We start from the raw sequence: 25,874 nt of genomic DNA on the forward strand, positions 1-25,874 counted from the left end.
ATATTTCATGTATGAATTTCTTTTTCCAGTACGAGATTAAAAGATGTAAAGAAATTTTTTGGGGGTCTTCAACAGCGATTCCCAGTTTCTTTTTATATTCAATTTCATAAGCATTACAGTAATCCTGTTTCAGATGTACAGTATAATTATCTTTGTTCTATATGTTTTTCATAACTTTTATTTGATTAGTTACACTCAATACACTCTATAGTAATTGTCATATACTGTAGTGTCTAGACAACTCCGTAAAGTTTGCTCCCTAACACTTGCCCTGCTGTGTTTGAATCCTTGTACAGTATGAAACAAATGGTTCCACACCACTTTCTAAATTACTCATAACTGAATAAATGTAATATAACTAAAGTATTTAAACTACTCTGAATGCAACCAGGAGCAAACAAGTTGCAAAGGGTGTTCGTGGTAATGATAACAGGCATCTCTCTCACCAATACGTCAAGGGTTCGAGTCCTGCTTGGCCCAGACACCTTTGAGAAGGAAGTTTATCCAATGTGACCCTACCAAATATCACAGGTTTCCCACACTCTAGTTTCCTTTTGTACTAACACTGGACAGATCAACCACCCAAATGGATAGTAATCTCATATGTGGTGAAATGAAATCATAAATAAAATTAAGCAATTGATTTAGGAATTAATTTGGTAAACATTGGTCCAAAAATAGAGTTGTGGAGTGAGTAGAACAATTTACTAAACACCATCATCATCTCGAACATGTTGGAAAGTTTTAAATACTGCATAGGTCGGACAGATGTACGAATGATAAGGGTTAGATGTACAATCAAAGACAAAAGTCGTGTCGCGGTTTTGTCCGAAGATTAAATATACTTGTAACTCGTGAAACATTATGAGAGCCCCCTACCACAAGGCAGAGCGCACCGAAAGTTTAGCCCTTCGGCATATGTTTTCACCAAATTTCACGACACGACTTTTGTCTTTCATTGTACACAGGGCAGCTACTTCATTCTTATGTTCTTATTAATCCAAATTTTTCCCCTATACTCATCCAACCCTCCATAAGATGTAACTTTCTATATAAGGATACACATTACTATATGTAACATCAAGGTAGAATGCAGAAAGAGAAAGTTTTACCCGATTCATGTAAAATCACTTTAATTATCAAACATTCAGATAATACTCATAATGTAGGGATGGAGGCCCCCAAAATACATAAAAAATAATGAATAATAAAGAAATTTAAAAAAAAAACATTTCATACCACACACTATTTAAAGCAGCTTCATTTGGTAGTTTCTTTACACAAGTCTAGTGTGATTCAAACACTGTTTATTTCTTAGGACTTATTCCATTATTTCACCCTTTAAAGGGTAAAAGAGAATGGAAAGCAAAGACATTGGATGTGATATGGCAATTTGAAACGGGAGAAAAACCTCTGCAAATAACCAGGTATTGTATAAAGTAATTTTTTGTTTAACTAACAACAAGAAATTGCATAAGAAATTTATATAAACAACTACAGATACATATACTGTACAGTATTTGGTAATGCTACTATTTGTTAGAATAGCATACTGTGTGTGTATATGTTCACTACAGACTACAGAGCTTATGTAATGTTCTCTTGCTGTTATACTACTTTCCTGCATTGTGTTTATATTAAAAAGTATTAATAAAATGTACAATTTTTTTTTTTTTCTATTTTAACCCAGCAGATGTTAACATGTTTAAATAAAAATCTACATAGTACAAGGACACTATTTGGTAGCCCAAGTGCTGTGTTCATCCAAAACATGTACGAACAGGTATGTAAGGTACGCACACAAATTTTCACTCCAGCTCATTTTAATTATAAAAATATTAATATGGTACACACTGTGATGTATAAATTAATATTATCATAACCTGGTGGTTTAAAAGATCAATCATTAAAAAAATTTTTATACATATATAGTATATATATTACCTGCATCTTCTCCCTTTTAACCCTTTTTGGACATATCACACAACAGATGCAGTTGCAATGACTGTTTGTCAACATTTGGGAAGGCAGAAAGTCAAGATGATGTTGCAACAATGCAAGAAGATCTGCATGTGCTGTTCAGATGGTCTTGAGGCTGGCAATTATTCTTTAACAATATGAAATGAAAGACTCATATAGGATACAACCCTAATCACAACTATTCTGTTACTGACACTCTCCTGGATACTGTTGATTAAGGAAAAAGATCTAGGCATTGTGTTAGATCAGTCACTGAAGGTAACACAACAAGTTGGAGCACCAACATGGGTGTCTGCTAAGGGGGCTCCTGGCAGTTGCCCCCCCCCCTCCCCCTGGACCAAGCTTTTGGTAGACAAGTAGGTGAGGTATGTGAGGTCTGGATAGGTTAGGTCATTGAGGTAAGATTCTCCTGATCCTAGGCTCAGGAGTTTGGCAACACTGGTAAAATTTGATCAGGTTATATACAGTAGACCATTCACCCACTGACCACATCTGTTTTAAATTCAGTCATTTATTTTGTCAGAAAACATGAGTTTATATGGTGTGAAAAATTTTGTATTTCTTTAAAAGATATTGACATGATTTTGCTGTGGTACAATAATTTTATATTAAAACATAAGAATGGACTAAAGTGCAGGAGGCCTATTGGCCCATACTAGGCATCCATATTTACACCCCACCCACATTACTTATATGTCTGTCCAACCGATACTTGAAGCTTCCCAGCAAGCTCACGTTAATGATAGTGTTAGGTAATTTGTTCCACTCATTCACAACTCTATTCCAAAACCAGTTTTTTCCTATCTCATGCCTAAATCTAAATTTGTCTAATTTAAAACATTGCTACGTGTTCACTTCTGGTCAGATAGTTTAAGTACTGTGCCTTTGTTATATCACCTTCGCTTAACCCTGACTTTTATTTATACACCTCGATTATATCACACCCTCACTAAGCCTCTCAAGGAAGTGCAGACTCAGATGTTTTAATCTATCACCATACACAAGGTTCCTAATGACCGGGATTTGCTTTGTCATCCTCCCCTGAATGCTCTCTAGGGATTCAATATCCATTCTGTAGTACGGTGACCACAACTGAACAGCATAGTTCAGGCGAAGTCTCACATACGCAAGATATACTTTAAGTATAACCCCACTAGTCTTGAAATTAACGAACACTTCTTGATATGAACCCAAGTGCTGTATCTTGTGCTGTATGTTTTGAGCATACAGTACAGTATATGCATTGCATGGCTCTGTGATTTTCTTTCAAGACAGTGAACTATTGTTTTGGTACCATGATTTTAGATCATTGTCAATTTAATTTACGGTGATTTTAGATATACTGTACTGTGCTGCCAATGTGCAGCAATATCATGGTATCATGATTATAGATCATCAAAATTAGCAGCAGAGCTGCACATTGAGTTAACCCTTCACAGAGACTGTGGTCAGCAGAAACACCGTTCAATCAATATTCGTGACTATCATATTGGGATTCCATCATATCTTCCTTCCTTGGAAACCCGATGTTCTACTAAAACTACAAGTGGCAAAGCTTATATGTAAAAAATTCAAGGACCAGATTGCAAAGACCATTAAACTGTATGAAATTTAAAACTTAGGTGAAGCAGACACCCGATTCGAAATTTGGTCTCCAAAAAGAACCAAGATGAGGAACTTCAGGATTTACTCAAACACACTGATCAGTTTCCTTCTATTACACAAACAATTATTATTACTCTGACAATCCTCGTGACAAAATGCACAGTGGAAAGATCATCGAGCACAAAGAGAAGGGTAAAAATCTGGTACAAGAAAGTTTATCTGGACCATATACTGTATGATGAATGTTCATTGAACAAAGATTTGTGAAAATAAACCAGAACTCATCCAAAAGTAATTGATAGACTTGGATAAGACCCGAGATGCTTGCAGTTTTTATTCCACAATAACTCGGGTGGTAAGAACAGACTTAATTATAAACATATCAAAAGAAAGAACTAAGAAATAAACGAGCAGCAAGCTAATCACTGGACTGATTGTAATGTGTGAGAAATACATATGCCAGTAGAAAACAACATTAATCATAAGATGTAAGAAACAAACACACCATTGAAGTGTCATAGACTGGAGAAACAAATATATCAGCAAAGTGATATAAGTACAATACTCAAACCGCATAAAAGAGAAACATCTCAGTGGAGCGAGACGAATAAGGATGTAGAATACATGGGAAGATCCAAGATATGGAAGGATGACCAGTAAAGTATATAAATGGGTAAACCAAAATAAGGCACAGATAATTGGAGGTTATGTGTGTACCATTCTGCTGTACAACAGTAAAATATAAATTGATCAAACTCAGGGAAATAGGATCAAGTATCCACATTTCACCCAGAAAGAATATTGTACGGCAATAAATTTTCTGATCACTACAACCTTATACACAACAATTGTTTCCACCTATATTTCATTCTCTGACTTGTAACTCTCAATCCATGTTGAAATATACTTCTTCTCTAATATTCTAGCATCAATGACTGACTGTGGGTCATCAGGGTTTGAACTCCTGAGGTCCAGGTGGTGAGCACCCTCAGGTATGATTATGGACACCACAGAGTCACTCACATTCCACATGACTCCACCAGTTGACCATGGGTCCAGTAAGCCATTGCTGTAAAAACCAACTAGTTTCAATTTACAAAAAACACTTAGCCTTTTTAGATGAGACCTATTATATATATATAATGCATGAACCAATAATTTGTGTCAAACCCAAACTATAAAATATATTATCAGACAAAAACCTCATTCCTACCTAAAGACAATATTGCTGGCAGCTGAAATGTCCTTCCCACCATATATCATAGGAGCCATCAGAGGTCGGGGGTATATGTTCCACGACTCATAGCATTTTGTTGCATATGCCTTGAAATCCCAAGGAGAAGGCTCGAAGAAATCCTTTACACCATCATAGCACATTGGCATCACCATCTCTGTACAAGCCTACAGAAAGAAAACCATACATTTAATCATTACTACATTCACTTAAATAACTAAGGATGGATGTCTTTCTTCCATTCTAATAACTGTTGCTGAGCTTGTATTTTGAGAGACCTCTAACTGATTCTGACTTGAGCTTCTTTAAAATAACTATGGTTCAGGAGTACAAGTACAGTAAGTCCTCGCTTAACGTCGTGGTTCCGTCCCTGAAAACCGCAATGTTAACGGAAACAACGTTAACGGAATCAATTTTCCCCATAAGAAATAGATAAAATACAAGAGTTAGGTTCCCCAGCCTCCCTTTGCCCCATAAAATACATTACATATACAAAAATTCAAGGGAATTTTTTGAAAAAATAGTATATATTATACAACCAAAAAGATAAATAAACTAAATCATTTTGCATTGTACTCACTGATGGGCGGAGGTGAAGCGAGTGTGTGGTAAGTAGTGGAGAGGAGGGTGGTGAGTCACTGAAACCCAGAAGGTGGCTCCTCCTCCCGCTCTGACTGGGTGAGAGAGGGTGATGCGCCGTACAAAGTAGTCCTTGACGAAGTTATACTGAACCGGCGGGACGTTGTCCGAATCATGGGTATTTAAACAGTCGCGATGTTATAACGAAACAAAGTTGTCGGGGACAACGTTAAACGAGGACAAACTGTAATGCAATACTGTACTCTTAACCCCTTTGAAATGGCCTAAACCGCCCATCATATGTCAATGCGCATGGCAGCTCACTACAGTATATTTATCAGTACCATAACTGAATTTTTCACCCATCACTCACTTGGAGGCTATATTCAAGACATATATTTATGTTTTCTATATACAGTAATTACATTACATTATAGGTTATGTATTCATATAATATCTAAATCATTAAGGCTGTTGGTGGTACAGCAGTAGCACCTGGGTTCGAGTCCTGGCCCAGGTCAGACGTGGGAAGTGTTATCCAGTGTGACCCTAACAAGCATCATGGGTTTCTTCCGGGTACGGTACTGTATTCCAATTTCCTCCTGTACCAACACTGGACAATAAAGGTCATAATAAATTAACAACAGAACCATAAATACATAAACAGTGTTCATGAATACACTAACCTGGAAATCCCATCCAGAAGTGCTCAAGTTAGAATCTGCTGCTTCATCTGCATTCAGGCATTTGGCTTTACCCGTAAAATTGAAGTATACAGAAACCCCTGCAAAGAGCTCTTCCAGTAGTGCCTTGGGTTCAAGTGTAGGTTCGGTCAAATGAGTACACACCACCTGTGATAAAAATAAACGATTGAAATATGAAATCTCATTTTAGGGACAAGAAAAGGCAAGTAACCTTGATGCACCTCCTGACAAGCCTGTCCTAGCCAGGGGCTTGACATGGTCAAATTGCAGGTTACACTACCTAAAATCCTAAATGAACCAGTGTTGAACCAAAACTTTCAACCCTTGGATCCAGTGAGACTTTGAAATCACAGGATGAAAGTCTTAAAATAGGTTATTTTATTGCTTCAAACCCTTTACCAGAATAAAGGTTAACAAGATTAAGAGGTATGAAGAAGTTGCACTTATAGATATGCTGAATAGTGCCAATGCAAGAGGCGAGGTATTCAGAATACTGGTTTAAACATCAGGCTTCAAAGAATCTTGATTCCCTATTCAATATTGTACTGATTTTATTTTTCTTTCATAATACCCTCAAATAAAAACAAAAGTGCTAAGTGTAAAACAAAAGAATGGAAATTGTGCTAACTGGCCAGGTTTGGAAATAGAGTAGTAGATGAATGGAACAAGTTACCAAACATAATTATTGACTCGAATACGATGGATAGCTACAAACGTAGGTTGGATGGATATATGAGCAATAGAGGTTGGGTGTAAATGGGACTGCCCAGTATGGGCCAATAGGCCCGCTGCAGTTTCCTCCATTCTTATGTTCCCAGCTGATCCTCCCCTCAACCGTCTATCGTGTATTGCCGGCATTCTACAATCATTTCTTCACTTCCTAATTCCAAACTTTCTTTTACAGCTTTACATCTTTATGAAATTTAAGTACAGTACTGTATAAGAAATAATTTTCCACATATTACATAAGAGTACACGGGGAGAAATTGGGCAATCAGGCAACTAGCTGAGTGATTGTGCTGGTGGAGACAAGTCTACTGAATCTACATTGGGTTAGTTTGAGGAGAAAGTTATATGGTGATTGTAGTAGAATGATGACATATTGAAAGCTTATTTATAGGCTTAATAACATTACAAGTGTTGGAGAATGATGAGAAAATGTTGGTGAAATAAAAAAATAAAATGATTACCATATTTTCATTATTACCAAAGGAAAAAAGAAAATACCTCATAGGAAAAAACATGTAACCTTCGGGTTTTCATTCATCAATACAAACATGGGATAAAATTTTTTTTTTTTACAACTACCATTTTTGTAAACCAGGAATTGCCTGTACAGTATATTAATATGGTACAGTACATAATAAGTTGTTAGTTGTGTTACAGGTGGATGAGACTCATAACTAAACGAGTCAATTAATGAATTCAACAGAACTATAACTGTTTTCCTGAAGGTATGTAGGAGAAGGAGGATGTTGGAAACTACTGTAATACGATTAAGAGTTAAATTTTAAAGCTTCAGAGGATGAGATAGTACTGGAGAAGTGTAATATATATTTCAATGTAAAGATCTTGAGGTGAAGGGTAAATTGAGATACAGTGGTCCCTCAGTTAACAAACGGTTCGATTAACGAAATTTTGGTTAACGAATTAGCTCCCATAGGGATTTTCAGTTCGATTGTTGAACAAAACTTCGATTAACGAAATCCTTACGACAAACGCATTTTGTTATGCGCATCAGCTGATCAGCTAGAACGCCAATACAGTAATTGGTTCTATGTGCTCTTTAACATTTTTGCATTTTTTATATTAAAATTATTTGTCATTTTAAAATTTAGTTAACATATTGATATTATATGCAGTACAGGGAACTAGTTTTTTGTGCGCCCATCAGCCGCTTGACTTACCCGCCAAAGCATCTCTGTTTAACTTTGTTTACAGTGAAGGAAACATCTTGTTTGTTGGTCTCTTGAATACAGAGTATTTTTACATTAAAATTATTGGTCATTCTGAAATTTAGTTAACATATTGATAATATATAGCGCAAAGCAGCATTGATTTAAATAAAATAATCTTTAATTACAACTAGTGAACTTATAATTTTATTAGTGAAATTACTGCATCAAGCATGGGTGAGAAAGATGATTCCCCTCAGTGTTCCTCTCCAAAAAGGAGAGAGGATTTTCATGTTAGAGAATCTGTCAGTCCAGAGGTTCCTGAGATTATTATGGAAGGTGACTTGCCTTCCAAGAAGCATTAAAATGCTTCTATTCTCCCTTCTCCTCCACCCCCACTTCCCTCTCTTCTCCCTTCTCCTCCTCCACCCCCCCACTTCTAATTCCCATCACCATCATCAACCAGCAACATTCTACATACACACCACAAAGTAAGTGTACTGTACTGCATTTTGTTTATACTTTGTCTGTACTTTTCTGTGAGTTGGAACCAATTACCCAATATCCCATTGAAATAGTAGATTCCGTTAACGAATTTTCGGTTAACGAACAACTCTGTGGAACTAATTGTGTTCGTTAACTGAGGACCACTGTAATTTGCATTTTTTTCCCACTCTTTCAAAGCTTCCTTTGCTATAATGTAAATTATAGAAAGTTAGTGTGTCTCTATTTGATTTTAGTTTTGGCCAGCTTGCGACACACTAGAAAAGGGCATTTTCACTCCCCAGGCCCTGATGTGGGTCAGTGACCTGTGCCCTGGTGGGCTAATAATAATTAAAAAAAAAAAAAATTGCTTGATAAAAAATGCAAGGTACTGAGATCAAGAACAAACACAAACACTGTCATCATTCCCTGCTATTCATTCAATCATTCAGATATCTGGGATCTATTAGAAGAGGAAAAACAAATTAATAACTTGGCATTCATGTTCACCGATACTGAGAACAAAATAGAAGAGATTAGAAGATCTGCCACCTTGTGTGGCTCAGAAGCTACTACAGTAAGTGTGGAATGTGCAAGAATTTCTTTAAAATTTATAAATTTGTAAATACTGTACACATAGGTTTTATATTTTAGGAAAATGTATGAAATCAATGTGGAACTCAGGCAGTTTGGCAGTAAGGAGAAAACAGGTTACAGTACAAAGGTAAATTAGTTGGTTCTGACTTTACATGTATGGGAAACCCAAAATGTAAATAATGAATGGCACAGGAGAGTGTTACAGGTACAGTACAGGTACACCACCGATTTTCCGGCACCCTTGGTTCCAAAGCCTTGCCGGATTATCCATTTTGCCGGACCAACGAGGTCAGGTAATAATAATTCAACAATACACCTCTGACCCACAAATTATACACCTCCTGTGTCTCTAAAGCACCATGGACTGCTAGAAACTTAAATTAAACAAATATTAAATATAAATTAAATGTGAAAAAGCCATAATTTTGAGCAAAATTACTGTACACACTTTGTACTCAAATGTACTGTACCTGTACTACACTAGACTAAAAATTTTATCTCTTGTGCAAACTATGTGATGTTTATACTCAAATTAATCACTATATTACAAGGATTCCAGCAATGTAAATTATATTCTGCTAAGTCTAGCCTGTGACATTTTATAAGATAAAAACTTTAAGCCTAAACTGCCTTCACCATGGCTGTGAGGAAGGGGAGGGGGTTGAGATGTTGACAGCTGTCGGGGAGGGGAGATAACAGTGTGTAGTTATCAAAACAGAAGGAGCTTTAGTTTTCCCTTATAAAATGTCACTGAACTGACTTGGCAGTATATAATTTGCAGTGCTGTAATTCTTGTAAGATAGTGATTAATTTGAGTATAAACATCACATAGTTTGCACTAGACATAAAATTTTTAGTAATTAACTTATTACAGGTTTACCCTTAGGACAATTATTTCTTTTAATTTTTTTCACAATATATATTTAGGATAGTGTGTGCATGTAAATGAGTAAAAATAAATGAAGTTACATATATCTTCCCGAAAATATGAGTTAAAAATCTTGTACACAAATGTACTACACTAGACTAAAATTTCTATCTCATGTGCAAACTATGTGATGTTTATACTCAAATTAATCACTATCTTACAAGGATTCCAGCAATGCAACTTATATTCTGCTAAGTCTAGTCAGCTACATTTTATAAGATAAAAGCTTTAAGCCTAAAACTACCTTCACCCAGGCTGGGAGGGAAGTTAAGTGCCCTCTCATAATTTTGTCCAGACTAAGGGAGGTGCCGGACCATCAGTTCCTGGATAATTGGTGGTGTACCTGTACTGTACTATCAACATGACTGTGCTTATAATAATGTTTGCAATTCAATCTGACCTTGATGGGGTTGGCAGGAAGTGGTGCCAAAAATTCAGCAGGATATGGGTAGTCAACCATGGCCAAGTTTGTCCAAACATCTGTCAAATATTCTTTCACCTTCTGGACATCCTTCTGTGTTTTAAGTGGCTGGCAAAGTTTCCAAGCACCAGTAAGCCAATTCATCCCTACCTCTGTAAGGCATAACATCTGACATTAAGTACTTATCTATATTTTTGTGACATTATACAATTCCGATGCTTTACAAAATTAAAGAACAAAAATGAAATACATACTGGAGTTATGTACATCAAATATTATACTGTACAGTAATTGCATAACTTCCCCTTATTTTCTCTGCACTTAGTAAATCTGACATAACTCTTCAACATATACAGTAGTACAATAAAAGAGTTATCTAGCTTTGCCCAGGTTATTAATGAACCAAATCCTGGCTGTGGGCCTATAACCAAAAGATTTCAGCCGTCACCTCCCGTAAAGGAACAGGAGTTAGTATATGGCCATCCCCAAGGTAGGGAGGTGTACGGCCATCCCCAAGGTAGGGAGGTGTACGGCCATCCCCAAGGTAGGGAGGTGTACGGCCATCCCCAAGGTAGGGAGGTGTATGGCCATCCCCAAGGTAGGGAGGTGCACTCCCTACCAAATTTCAGCTCTCTATCATCAAAACTGTAGGTATGCATAAGGAAGATCGGAACACACAGATAATTATCTTATATACAGGTATCCCCTATTTACGATCATCCATTTTACGACAATCTGCATTAATGTTAATTAGGTTTTAACACCCTCTTACTACTTATATGAGGCAAATCCACATTAACAATAGTTATTGTTATGCTAAACTTGCTGACACAGAATGTAAGCACTGGGGAAGCATATCTTTCCCTTCACTAGTCATATCCAAGATGGACTATATGCACAAACTTTTTCCATCCTCCGTGCAGTTCACCTACCTGCACACCGCCTCACTAATCGTTGTGTAACCTTGTGATTGCTGTGATACTTTGCTATTATTGGTAAGAGTAAAACATTATCATTCAGATTTTTCTGTGTTGGTGACTGTGAAGTGATCAATGTAGAGTAACTCTGTAACTTTGAAAATGGCTAGTAAATGTCCTGCTGACTTTCCCACCTCCTGGAAAGGAAAGGCTTTGAGGAAGACGAAATTCAACATTGTTAAGCTGCAGGCTTGTTATTATTAATGTGGTGAGTGTTTAATTTTTTTATTTATATAATTAGTGTAGAATAGGTTCTTCTGTGCTACATGGCTGTCAGACAGGCCAGGAACATATCCCACTGAAACTCATGTTAAAGAGCTCCTGATTTACGTTAATTCATTTCACGTTAGGTTTTTCGGGAAGGCAACCCTTTCGTAAATATGGGGATACCTATACATAGAGGTCTTCATTCAACACATTTTCAATTGAATAACACATCTCTTTTCCTATACATTCGCAAATTATATATCCATCCAATGCTACAATGTTGTTATTTTTAATCATCTTACATAATATGGCGATACAACACTAGATCCAAAGTAAACCTATTACACATAAATCACCAAAACACTGATGATTATCTAAAAGAAAAAGACTTAAGAGGAACAAAGTGACAGTTCAGTTTAGGGTCGGAATTCTGAATGTTGAAATCACGGGGAAGATTGCCGAGGCTGTTGAGACCTTGAGCTATATAAAGGTGCTTTGTATGTACAGTATTAAAAAATGGTTAAACAATTCACTCTGATTATTTTATTTGCACTACCACTAAAAATCAATGGATTGCATTCTGGGACTTCACCATTTGAGTGAGATACTGTGTTCATAACTGCTGGAAGGATAGTTGGACCGATAGACAGATGAAAATATGGATGGATGGGCAGATGGAAGTATGGATGGATGGGCAGATGAAGACTCCTGAACAGAAGGCATGCATTATTTGCTTCTCTCCTAAAACAGAGACAAGAGTACTGCAAGCCTTTGGCTTGAAGATCTAAAGGCTTGATGTGGAGACTAACCTTTGATGCATAGTCAGTCAGACATCACCAAACATAGCAAGGCTTGTACAGTCGGGGTCAAAAGTCTTGAACACTTGACAGTATTTGGCATGTATAATATGTGATGACAAGTAGTGGTATTAGTAGATCCTAATCATATTGTACAGTGGTCCCTCGGTTAACGAGCACAATCCGTTCCAGCAGGTTGCTCGTTAACCGAAAAACTCATTAACCGAAACCATTGTTTCAATGGGTTTTTGGGCAATTGGTTCCAGCTCACCGAAAATTGCCTAAATTCAACAAAAAAGGTAGAAAAGTACACTTACTTTGAGGTGTGTATGTAGAAGGCTCCTGGTTGATGATGATGATGGAAATTAGAATGGGGGTGGAGGAGAAGGGAGAAGAGAAGGCATTGGGGTGGAAGAGAAGTCACCCCATGGTGTCATTTCACCCATAAAATTTTAGTCCTCTTGGTGTAATTCAAGATTATTTTCTTTAAATCAACACTGCACTGCATTACATATTGTCAATATGTAAAATAAATTTCAAAATGACCAATAATTTGCTTGGAAACAGAAAAAAAGCGTTTAGTTGAAGAGAGTCTCAAGCAAGATGTTACCTCCACTGAAAAGAGAGACTAACGCCTGTTTGTGTGTTAACAGGCCGGATGGCACGCCAGAAACTAGTTTCTTTACCTTCAATTACCGTATATACTCGTGTATAGTTCGAGTTTTTAAGACCAAATTTTTAGGCAAAAAATTGGGGGTCGTCCTATACATGCATAATAGTTTTGTTAGGTTGAACCCGTGCATGATGGGAAGGGCAAGGAGCAACTTTTAGCTTCAGACATGAAAAATAATTACCATTTACTGCCAGTAAACAATGGAAATGTAAAATATGTACCAATTAGTAATGAAAAGTTGTGCAGTTCCTTCAGCAAATGAAGTTCACCAACTTACAATAGGCTAAATTGCCTTACAACGTGCTTTCAGCAGCCTATGTTGAAGTTCTTAGCACAGGCTAACTTATCATATCATATACGGTATCACAATTCTCATTGATCTACAAAAAATACCGGTAATAAAAACCTTTTCGATATTTCACACTTAATATAATCCCCGGTAATCTACTTCAACCTCCTATTGTTTACAACGACGCATCACGCACCACCAGCTGTATCAGCTAGACGGTACACGTGTTTTTCGAATCTTTTTCAGTTAAAAAACTGTTACATCACATGTATATTTTACCTTAACTGTGCCTGAATGAATATATTCTAGGAAATAAATAGTAGTTTTGCTGAAACGTGATATATTTTAATGTAAAATAGGATAAAATACATGACGAAAACAAAAGATTTTACCTAACCTTCCGATGTTCAAGAGAAGTTACTCGTTTTCTTAATAGTTTTTTGTTTAAATATTGTTATATTACAATGGTATTCTATTCATACTGTGCTTGATATAATGCATTCACGGAAATGTAATACTTTTGCTGAAATGACATACGTGTTACAGTGGAAAGTGGGATAAAATCGTGACGAAAACAATGACTTTCGCTTTCTTTCGTTCAAAAGTTGTTACCGTAATCGCTTTTCGAATGGTTTAGTTAAAAAACTGTTGTATTACAATAATATTCTATCCTAATTGACTTGAATAAATACAACGATACCATATTTCTGAATATTTTCATTAAAATCCATCAAAATCATTTTCCTTGTCATCGTCTGCAGCACCAAACAGCTTCTCCCAGTCCTCTCCTTGAACAGGGCTAGAGGGTACGTGTTTTTCGAATCGTTTTCAGTTAAAAAACTATTACATCACACGTATATTTTACCTAAACTGCGCCTGAATGAATATATTCTCGGAAATAAATAGTAGTTTTGCTGAAATGTGATGTATTTCAATGTAAAATAGGATAAAATACATGACGAAAACAAAAGACTTTACCTAAGCTTCTGTTCTTGAGATGTTACTCGTTTTTTAATAGTTTTCGGTTAAAATTCTGTTATATTACAATGATATTCTATTCATACTGTGCTTGATATAATACATTCACGGAAATGTAATATTTTTGCTGAAATTACGTACGTATTACAGTGGAAAGTGGGATAAAATCGTGACGAAAACAATGACTTTCGCTTTCTTTCGTTCAAAAGATGTTACCGTAATCGCTTTTCGAATGGTTTAGTTAAAAAACTGTTGTATTACAATAATATTCCCTCCTAATTGACTTGAATAAATACTTGAATGGAAATATACAATATTTTTGTTGAAACTACCCGCGTTTCAGTGTAAAGTGACGTAATAATAAATGGTAAACAATTTGCCTTCGGCACTCGTGTTTCAGGCACGGCGAGCCTCAGTTTATAGAATGTAGAGCGTTTTTAGTGAAGGTTTTGTTGTTCCATTACCCTCAAAAATGTGGGTCGAACTATAAACGAGGAATATCGTAAATTAACGATTTCTTGGTCAAAAAATCAGGGTCGACCTATAAATGAGGGGGGTTATAGACGAGTATATACGGTATGTTCAATAATTGTTAAAATGACTAAAAAAGTTAATATTAAACTTTTAAAATTACTGAATAGTATAAACTTCTTGATATTTACTAAAATAGTAAGGAATTTAAGCCCTAAACCGATTACTGTATTGGCGGACTAATACTACAGCTGGTGGACCACCAAATGCAAGCGAAAACATGTTGAGGTCAGCTCGTAAAAAACTCGTTAATCGAGGGATTGCTCGTTAACCGAAGTTAAGAATCTTATGGAAGGTAAATCGTTAACTGAAATCTCGTTAACCAAGGCGCTCGTTAACCGAGGGATCACTGTATATGTACAACTCAGAAGTAGATGCCAGATATTGCTAAGTGTTCAAGACTTTTGACCCCAACTGTAAATGTACAGTAATTGAAAAAAAGTCAGTCTCTCCCACCTCATTAAAAAGTACTTGCATGTGATACCTCTTGATGTCCATAGTGCTGTGTTGCACAACAGCTGGCTATATGTGGGTTAAGAATTAGAATTGTAAATGGAACATACCCGATTTGTTTTACTGTGACATAAAATGTGCGTAAAAAGAGCCAGTACCCTGTACCTGCTTGTGTTACTTGTCTGCACAAAAGGTAAAATTGTAAGTGGAAGATGCCATTGTTTTTTCTTATATTGGTAGTGCATCACATTTAATGAGCTGTAATAATATTCAACACACTTAAACATCAAGAGATGGGGGGGGGGGGGAAGAGTTGGGTTAAAAATCAGCTCATTAAGGGAATCCAGGGTAAAAAAGTTTAAGAACCATTGCTATACAGTACAGTACAGTATAGAAATTTGAGAAATTATATTATTTAATTATATGCTAGCCTGGCATAAAAATGGGAGTGAAACATTGATATATTGCAGATTAAACACATCAAAATCTCTGTGGCAACAGTTACAAAACAAAGCCAAACAGTACACTGATGCTGGTGCTTAACTATTTACCGAGATTACAAGTTAAACACACAAATTTTTCCTCTTGGCACATCTGTAGAGAATTTTCCTCATTCTCATCAGGTTCCATGAATGCAAATTTTCATAATGTTTTCGCCACTCTTGTAGCCACGACCTCTGACCTGTGACCTCGCCAGAAGTTTGTAAACGTCACAGTCATAAAACAAGAGTTTCGTTGTTATGACCACAGATAGGGGCTCGGGACATCTCTGGCACAGTATCGTACAGCCCCATCAAGTGTACACACACTAGCTATAACCAGGCATTACTTGGAGCGATACCAGGAGTTAAGTGGAACTATAAGCCCGCACATGTGAGTGAAAGAACACAGGGATTGTTTGTATGGCGAAATGTTGTGAACTACATATGTGCATAGTATAAGGCAATTTGGATAATAACCATACAGAATAGTGTATTTACTAACTGACGTATCATGTATACATGTAATGGAATGTAATAATTAGTTAACAAGAGTCTCACTTTTTCAGGTTTTGACCATACCAATCAATAAATGTTGAGTTAGTCCACGTTGCGGGTTTCTCTCACCCTTAAGATGTGTCACCATCTAACTGTCGAACCAATCGGCAGTTAAAAATAACTTAAGCTTCTGTATCTCGAGGGATACTTATACAGTACATCCATTCACACCAGGTTTACGGTTTTAATGTAATATTGTACTGTATTATACACTTGGATTATGGTTAATATACATAAATATACTAGCTAACTTTATGTTTTAATTATCAATAAATAAATGGAGAGTGACAAACCTGCAGAGAACATTTGCCAGTTAAAATAAAATCTTACCATCAGCTGTGACAGCATCAATAGCAGCCCAAGAGTTTCGAATCACCTCAACACATTGACTGGATTCCCTGGCAAAATCTGCTGTTACCACTTGGCCAAACTTTTCACAGGGTGTGATGTCAATGAACTGAAGAATTGGGGCTGAGGCTGCAATGGATCTGTAAGGTAAATGTGCCTGTAAATACACAGATGAAAGGATGGGATGAGTGATGCATTAGAAGTTTGGGTAATGGTCATCCTGGAGGTAGTGCTGATAGATGCATAAACTGAGGCAACTGGGTCAAAAGAGCAAAAGGTGTGGTTGTTCACACAATGTTATTATTTGGGTGTGAAGCCTGGAATCCATATGCAAGAGGAAGGAGCAAATTAATAGGTACAGGTATGATACAACATGTACAGGCCTGCATTGAGGTAGAAGGGGGCAACTTTGAACATTTCCTTTAGGTTGTAACAAAGAGGGGTCATGCTGTAGAGATCTGTGAATAAATTAATAAAAAACCTACGGGGGTTTCACTTCAAATTCACTCTCTTTAATACGACATCTTAAATGTATTGTAACATGGAAACTATGCAGAATCTGACATTTTACCAAAGACATATTGTGGTTTAGAATTATCCAAGGAATTCATCCTCCAATTTACTGTACTCTTTGCTGAATCACCCGAATACAGAAATATGGAGATGTACAAGTAAAAGAAAAGGTGGGCAGGAACCTGTCCTGCATCCAGGGTGTAAAGCCAAAATATTCTTCTAATAACTTGGTAAGAGACAAGTAAAGTCAGCAACTGAGTTGTTGAGGTCTAGAAATATACTAATGGATCATGCTAGAGTAATAACCAAAAGTCCGTGACACCAGACATGACCCAAAAGCAGTGGTTCCCAACAAGTCCGACAACAATACTCATCACCCCGACAGAGGTCTGTCAACAATTTATTTCAATACTATTTTTGGTGTTGTTTTCAGTATGTGAAGCAGATGCGGTGGAACCGTGGGAGACTGAGGCAAAAGGTACCAGCTCTGCCATGTCCAGGACGCGTCTGACACATGAATGACCCGTGGTTGTGAATGGAATAAAAAAACAGGAAAATAAGGCTCTCTCTCATGGGCTGTCATTACCCCCCAAAAAAATTAATTACCCACTTAAAGGTAATTTAACCCTAATTGGGAACCACTGCCATGAGTCTGACAGAGGTGGTCCTATAAAACTCCAGTCAGTTAGAATTTATGAAGACAATTTGTGTTTAAAGACACAAGAGTTCTTAAATACAGAAACCTTATCAAAAAATTTACCTTGCAAGCAAATTTAACACTTGTGAAAGATTCAATCAATGCATATGTCTTCGTACAAACTGTTATCATCAATATAAAGTAAAAGTTTAGTTTATTCATTTCATTATTTTATTATGTTAATGCAATATACCCTAAGTCAATGCCATTTCAAGAGAAAAAATTATACATAATATCTCACTAAATGACCAACATCATAGGTAGTTTTCTCACCCTTGAACGACATGAGGATACTTCATACGGAACCAAGCTGCTAACATTCCCCCATATGATCCTCCAAATGCAATGACTGCACTGTTCTTTGCTCCAGGAAGAGCAATCCTCAAGTATGAGATCAGTTCAGCAAAGTCTGCTAATGCCTGTTCTGATGTAAGGTAGCCAGAATATTTGGGTTCCTGTAAAAACAGTTGTGTTAATCATAGACTTCTGAAATTTATATTAAAACTTTTTTTTTGACTGGGGTCCAGCACTGGATTCATATATCCCCAACCAGGAAAAACACAATCAAAATCCAGTTACAGTATGGGGGGAAGTTTGTGTAGGCAGGGGCTGTGACTGTGGTGGCACAGGAGGGTAGCTCAAGGAAAACACTGTACAGTACATATAATCATTGAAATTAGCAGTGAAAACATAACATCCTCTCCACCTTCTGTGGAATACATTACGAGTATCATACAATCACCTCTTGCCTCACTCGCCCCATCACCTCAAGACTCAACCACTTCATGATTAGTTAAAAATTAATAAGTACAGTACTACCTGCATTTTTTATTATTAACATGTACTAGGTGCTTCTATTTTTTATCAAGAGATATATTATAGTACAGTAATAATGTACTGTATACCATAAGAAACACTCCTATACTTTGTACAGTACGATTCTCTTATCCCTCTACCATTATACCAGGCTGCATCCATGAGCAAAAATATTTACAGCTAGCAAAAAGTGTAAAACCTTAATCCATGGCATCTGTTCTTATGGTGTTAAATATGAGAAAGATGAATTTGATGTCACAATGATCCTGAAAAAATTCTCTACAAGATTGTTCCCCCCAAAAATCCATATACAAAATAGTTCTACATGATATAATGATAGGATCTCAATGATAGCTGGACTGTAAAAAAGAGTTATAGAGGAAATAATGATTTACAAATTGTTGACACTGGATATTTAAGAAAAAGCTGCATCAAATTTTAGTAAAATGTACTTCAAAGAAATTATAATACAGGTATATTTCCACTAATATTTCTCTACTTACAGTGAAAGACTTGTTTCCATAAGGTAAGGAGACTCCATAATATCTGTGTTCAGCGAAGATTATCAGAGCGTTAAACTCTGGAGCGATGTCCCACATAAAACCCTGTAGATGACAAGACCTCAGTACAGTATTGGTAATCAGGTCTCCATATTTTTCTTAACATCTCCAGCAGACACAACAGTTAACTCAGAAGTGGTCTGGACTCCTAAACCAAGAAATAAAATGTTGAGCTCATAGTCAGGTAGAGTGGGATGAGAGCATGTTAAATAAATTATATTATAAAAACTCTAAAGATAATAAAAGGACTAGGGACAAAATAAAAACATTGTATGAAACTCAAACAGTTAGACTACAACTTCCTGTCATTAGTATACACCCCTAAGAGCTAACACCACAATGGCACACATGTTTCTACATCACTGATGAACAAAGCTCTGTATGGTCTTAACATTTTACTAAAGGTGTCCATAAGAGAATTATACAAATTAATGTCCATGTGGTCTATAATATGAATTCAAATATGTGTTCTATAGGCAATGGTTTATGTACTGTATATACTAAGGGGCCATTCAAAAATTATGTAACACAGAGGAGTGGGGGGGGTATCAAGCCAGGTGTTACAGGGGGGTGGGGTGTCAGAAGAAGTGTTAAGTGACAGTAAAAAATAAAATAAAGTCTAAATAATACAGATGTAATCTCTGAAAGTCTCTAAAACTAAAATTGTACTAAGAATTACCAAGAAAATATATGTATTAAGGTCTTTCTGTACCATGTCAAATGCATGCATATTCTATTTTTTTTTTTTTCAAATAAAGGTGAAAGCAAGTACAGGTAATAAAACTTTAATAATGAAAGATATATATATATATATATATATATATATATATATATATATATATATATATATATATATAGTATTTGAATATATATATATATATATATATATATATATATATATATATATATATATATATATATATATATATATATATATATATATATATATATATATATATATATATATATATTTTTTTTTTTTTTTTTTTCGAAAACTCAGTTCCCAGTCTAAATATTCAAATGACCTGGGTGGTTCATGTGTATTGTCCCAGATCCAACAGTTTTCCTGCCACACTGGTTCTCTACTTTGTACAGTCATGATTGAAGTTCCTTTGTTAGCCCTGATCTCAGTTGGTATTTCAAGTCCCTCAGTAACCAAGTCTTCCTCCATGTGCCACTCATAATCTTCTGTTTCCAGGTACTTGACAACACACATGAATTCCCTTTGTCTCTTGGCAGCTAGTTTTTGAGGCCGCAGTCTTTCTGTTGGAGCACTCACAACAGAATGACTACCGTGACTCGAGCAGTGTTTCTTAATATGTTAAGTCATGGACTTGACTGAGACAAAGTATTTGTCACATGTTCCACAGATGCACTTCTGTAGCTCATTCTTCAGACTAGGACATGCCAAATCATATGGTAGGCTTTTAAGAAAGTTTTTAACTGCCCGAGGTAGCACAGATTTGTCCAGTGTGCTAGATTGACAAAGAGCGGTGGATATTTGGCACTCAAAGAATCAAGACAACATAATAAGCCATCTGCTGTCTGTACACGGGGGAGTGGTGATGGCAAAAATCTGTTGGTATAACTGAAAAGTAAGAAGTTCTTGGTGCATTACATAATATTTTAGGGAGGTTTAGCTTGGTGTTACAAGAGGTGGTGGGGTATAAATTTGGGTGGGAAAAAAGCATTAAGTAATTTTTTAATGGCCCCTAATGTCTTAATATGTGTTATATTATCTGTAATACAATACTGTACTGTACTGTACTGTATATGTATTATGTATACATATTCAAATACTATTATGTGAAATTACAATATTTGTACCAATATCTGTGTCGCTTCCAGGAACTAGTTTCCATGAAGGAGCCTGGACAGCATCCTCTTCCCTGTATGAATTATGCTAGCTAATCATGTGTTGCCTTCCTGGTGGTGCCATAAAATTGGTGACATGTTTGGCTTGAATTGTTCAAGGATTGGAAAAATAATAATTTTGTTTATTTACTGTATTAATGTACTGTATGTACAATAGTATTGTAATCTTTCATTATGCATGACAAACATACAATATTTCAGTCCCATCATAAGTTAAATTGGGTTTTGTGGGCTTGCTTAGAAACCTAATCCCTATTTAAGACATTAAGTCTAAGGGAAATTTAGTTCCAAGTTCTATACCAACGACTTACAAATATGACTTTGAAACAACCCATCTGTAACTAGTGAACTTCCTATATTCATATTCTGTTCAGCATATCCTTTAACTATGCTCTGCAGTACTATATCAAGCAAAATAATCACATACTGTACACAGAATTTGAGTTACTTAGTTTCAAGTAAGAAAACATAACTAAATGATTTCCAATTCCATCTCTGAAAAGTTTATCAAAAGGGATGATAATAACTTAAATATTTTATTCATAGATATGAACCACATTACCTCTTTTGTTTCCTCAACAATTATGAACAGGTACTATATTTTCTTTTCAGTTATCAGCATAAGCACTACTGTACTGTATGAGAAACAGCCTCAGTTCTTTCTCTTTAATATTACATAATTAGAAAACATTTGACTGTATTACTTTCTTTGAAACTTATTAGTTATATATAAGAGATCTTTTAAAGTCTATCAACTTACTGTATTTTCTGCAAACCAGGTGATATCTCCTTCATTGCCGGCATAAAAGAATATGGGTCCACCATCTGAGTCCCAGGACTCATCGTTGATCAAATATCGCTGGGAATAACTGTCTGGATCAACAAAACTGAAGTGATCCACCTGCAATTTACACAAAACTATGATCTCACCCAAGGGGATAGCATTAATTTTTACACTGCACTGAAAAAATAGTTCAGTATAGAATATTTACATGGTTTATTTGGGGATAAACTTGTGAAATTATTTCATGAATATGCAGTATTTAAAAACTCTTAAAAAAACAAAAAACAATACAGTATTAAGATTTTATTATGATACGCAACCGAATCATTGATAATACTGAATTAGGAAAGGCTTGACAAGACTGGGTTAATGGCCTGAGTTGGGTTGAATTTTGAGACTCAGAACTGCTGGTGTATATCAGATTAGATTGAGTGTGTAACCATTACACTGGGGAACAAAATTCAACTTTTTGTCAGTTGCATACATTTTGAAACCTGTTTCTGGGTAAATTGAGGTCACTGATTTCAAATATGGCACCGGTTTTTTTCTATCGGGTCTAGTTTTGTTGCGGTGAGTTACCTACCATTTACTACTATATATAGTTAGACTACCATATGCTACTGCTAAAAATCTAAACCAGCACACAGAGAGGAATTACCAAACACGTAGAATTAATTTTTAATTACTTTTATTTACCTTGACAAGCATATTTTGGATTCATCAGTTGCTTTTGTGAACTATGCCAGATTTATTCAGGCACAAACTTGCGTTTAATGGACTGTCTTGAATATCGCCTCTCAGTGCAGTCTCGCTGAATGCTCCAGCAATAGTCCGCCATCATGTGAATGTCCCAGCGACCTTGATAACTGTCTTCTATGACTTTGATATCCTGGTGAAAGCGTTCACCTTGCTCATCACTCACGTCCCCCAAGTTTGCCGGAAACAGTTCAAGATGACTGTTCAGGAAATGCATCTTAATGCTCATGTTGCAACCTAACACATGGAAACTTTCCATCAAAGATTCAACGAGCTTTTTTTAGTCCTCTGATTTCCTGTTTCCAAGAAAGTTCCTTACAACAGAAACGAATGCTCCCCATGCATTTCTCTCAACATCAGTCATGGATTGAGTGAAGGCTTGGTCTTTAATCAGCGTCCTAATTTGAGGGCAGTCGAAAATACCTGCTTTGAGTTTTTCTAGCGTTAAACCAGGGAACACTTCACACAGATACTTAAAACAGTCACTGTCAGTATCGAGCGCCTTGACAAACTGTTTCATAAGGCCCAGCTTGATGTGAAGGGGCGGGAAAACAATTTTTTCACGTTCCACTAGGGGTTCATAAATGATGTTCTTTTCCCCAACATTGAGGCTTTCCCTAACTGGCCATTCCTTCTGAATCCAGTGTCTGTCTTTGGCTCTGCTGTCCCAGAGGCAGATAAAGCAAGGAAATTTTGTATACCCACCTTGCTGTTCTAGCAAAAAATTGACCATTTTTAGATCAACACAGATGATCCATTTGTGTTCTTCATATTTGAGTAGCTCCAAAGCCGTTTTGATGTGTTCATATTTTTCTTTCAATTGTACTGAGTGTCCTATGGGTATTGCGCCAAAGATGTTGCCTATATGTAATAAAACACACTTCAGACTCCGCTTAGAGCTATCTATAAAGAGGCGCCACTCTTTCGGATCATAACCTGGAGCTCCCATCGCGGTGACTAATCCAGAAATAAAATAATTGTTTTAATGAAATAAAATAATAATGCACACACTAATGCACACACAAATCTATATTTGACGCACTGATGTAATTAAGAATTATATTTGATGAATGTAAACTAATATGCTTATTACCTCCCTTTGCTATTTTCAGAATCTGTGACCTGATATGTAAATTGCCGCGTAGCATCAAAACTAGACCTGATCTGCACAAACGAATGCCATTTTCAGAATCTGTGACCTCAAATCTACCAGAATCAAGTGTCAGAACTCATGCAACCGAAAGTGTGTTCCCCAGTGTTATTTTCTCCTGGTGAGACAAACACTGTCACGTGAGCCAGTCATGGGATTAACCATGTACTACTTTATAGGGATTCCCACCAATGACACAGACCCTCATTATTATCCACGAAGAAGAAACTGCAACATTTGAAACAACATACACAATTATATATCCCATTATAAAACAACCTCAACAATATGACAGCTCTACAGTAGACAAGGAAACAAATTATTGTACAATAAGACATGAATTTCGGATATATCACCTCATAAAAAGACAACATGGGCTCATAAAATTATTCTTAACTCAAAATTTACCTTCTGCTTGTAGAAATATGTCTCATATTTATAAGCATAACCAAAGTGAAGTAGCAGAGAAGCCAGGATCACCTGAAGAACTAACCACTTCATGCTCCCAGTATGAACTTCCCGGCACGAATGGTTCAGGTGCTGACAGTTAGTCGTGACGTCACATGTTATTGTAGGTGGTGGAGTCCGGACTCATTGACACTTTTGTCTCCCAACTGAACATATCTATAAATAGTTAAAGCAACGCCTCCCGTTATAGCATATTTAGTTAAGGTAGAGTCTGTATAAGGGTTGAGGTTGTCCTTCCAATCCCATGATCAATGTGGTCTCCTCAAAGATAAAAGACTGACACATCGCAAACGCTGCTCATTGTTCTTTACTTTGTTCGACTAAACTTTATCTTGTTTTGAACTATAATCTCTCTCGTGCAACTTCCCAGTTTAATATGTCACATCCAACAAAGGAACAATGAATGACCTACAGTACATCTGATAAGTGTGTATTGAAATTCACATTGTCTGGCACAAAAAGGATCAAGTCATCTAATATCTACTCATTGTTGAGGAAAGTCACGCGCTAGTTGTGACTGCTCTCACACAATGGACCTTGTTCTTGCTTTTGGAATTCCCGACACACGACAAAGAAATATCTCACAAATTTTTTTCACTACCCTATTATTTGTAATTTTGTACTGAGAAACATTTGTAGCATGGTGTTAGATTGACTATTTTTTTACGCTGTTTCACTTTTCAATCAATAGTGCTGCTTTCTTTTTATACTGTATTGTATCACAAACCAAAGTAGCAATAATGTTTAATTATTTATATCAAGCAATAATATAAATAAATTCATTCAAATGACATGAGACTCAAGCATAATATGGAGGAGATCTTACTAACGCCACACAGTGGTGTTGCATTTTTTCATGACGAGTTTACAATAATGGGAACCTCACTCTGGACAGACACTTAATGGAGTCTTATCTTAATTTAGACAGGTAACAAACACTTAGGTTACTATAAACCAGTGTGATCCAACTTTTCTGGTTTTGTGTACCAAATATTCTTTAACATTGTTTGTTTACCATGACTGTGGGGATGGAGGTGAAGGTTATCTTAACCAAGGAGTTAGACAGAGGGCGACATACTAGATTTACATCTGTGTTCTATTTTGGTTTTAATTGCCTATTAATGAGAGTACTTTACAGTACTGGGGACGAGGATTGTATTTTACCTCTGCTTGTAAATCAACATCAGTGCTAGTGGTCAGAGGGCAAAAGCATGCCATCAAGTGTGTTATTCATCATGCTAACCTGTTATCGTATAGTTATGCTCTGGACCAGATAAACTGGAACATTACATACAATAGGCTTTTCACAAACGCAGAATTTTCTGACAGAAGTAGTTTCATGACAAAATCCTTTCTGAGGCTTGGTGGCAGTACTTAATGTGTGCTGGAACACACTGGAATGGTGTTCCAGCACTTTTATTTTTTCATGAGTAAATTGTAAATATAATCACACATCAAAAATATTGCCAGAATTATCATGTATATAATTTCTTCACAATGTGCCCCTACAGGACATGGCAATTCTAAATGCCTTGCCAG

At 36.2% G+C, this 25,874-nt stretch overlaps 1 protein-coding gene across 1 annotated transcript; it reads right to left on the minus strand.

Annotated features, from left to right (window-relative positions):
* Window positions 1-626: 626 nt before the first annotated feature.
* Window positions 627-24,592, minus strand: LOC121873269 (lysosomal Pro-X carboxypeptidase-like). The gene is made up of 9 exons (XM_042376706.1): window positions 24,276-24,592; window positions 21,938-22,078; window positions 19,246-19,347; window positions 18,200-18,381; window positions 16,699-16,856; window positions 10,406-10,578; window positions 6,085-6,249; window positions 4,799-4,986; window positions 627-4,654 (listed from the first exon to the last, which is right to left on the minus strand). The coding sequence occupies exons 1-9, from the start codon at window positions 24,366-24,368 to the stop codon at window positions 4,444-4,446; spliced, it is 1,413 nt and encodes a 470-aa protein (XP_042232640.1). The 5' UTR covers window positions 24,369-24,592; the 3' UTR covers window positions 627-4,443.
* Window positions 24,593-25,874: the final 1,282 nt, after the last annotated feature.

This window comes from Homarus americanus, unplaced genomic scaffold (assembly GCF_018991925.1).
Source record: "Homarus americanus isolate GMGI-L3 unplaced genomic scaffold, GMGI_Hamer_2.0 scaffold32929, whole genome shotgun sequence".
Lineage (NCBI taxonomy): Eukaryota > Metazoa > Arthropoda > Malacostraca > Decapoda > Nephropidae > Homarus > Homarus americanus.

Excerpts from the sequence above, each read along its gene's own strand:
- LOC121873269 (XM_042376706.1), bottom strand. The coding sequence starts at position 24,368 with ATGAAGTGGTTAGTTCTTCAGGTGATCCTGGCTTCTCTGCTACTTCAC. Across the intron at positions 4,987-6,084 it reads CTTCTGGATGGGATTTCCAG|GCTTGTACAGAGATGGTGAT; the intron begins GTTAGTGTATTC and ends TTCTTTCTGTAG. Across the intron at positions 4,655-4,798 it reads GCCAGCAATATTGTCTTTAG|CAATGGCTTACTGGACCCAT; the intron begins GTAGGAATGAGG and ends TGGTTTTTACAG.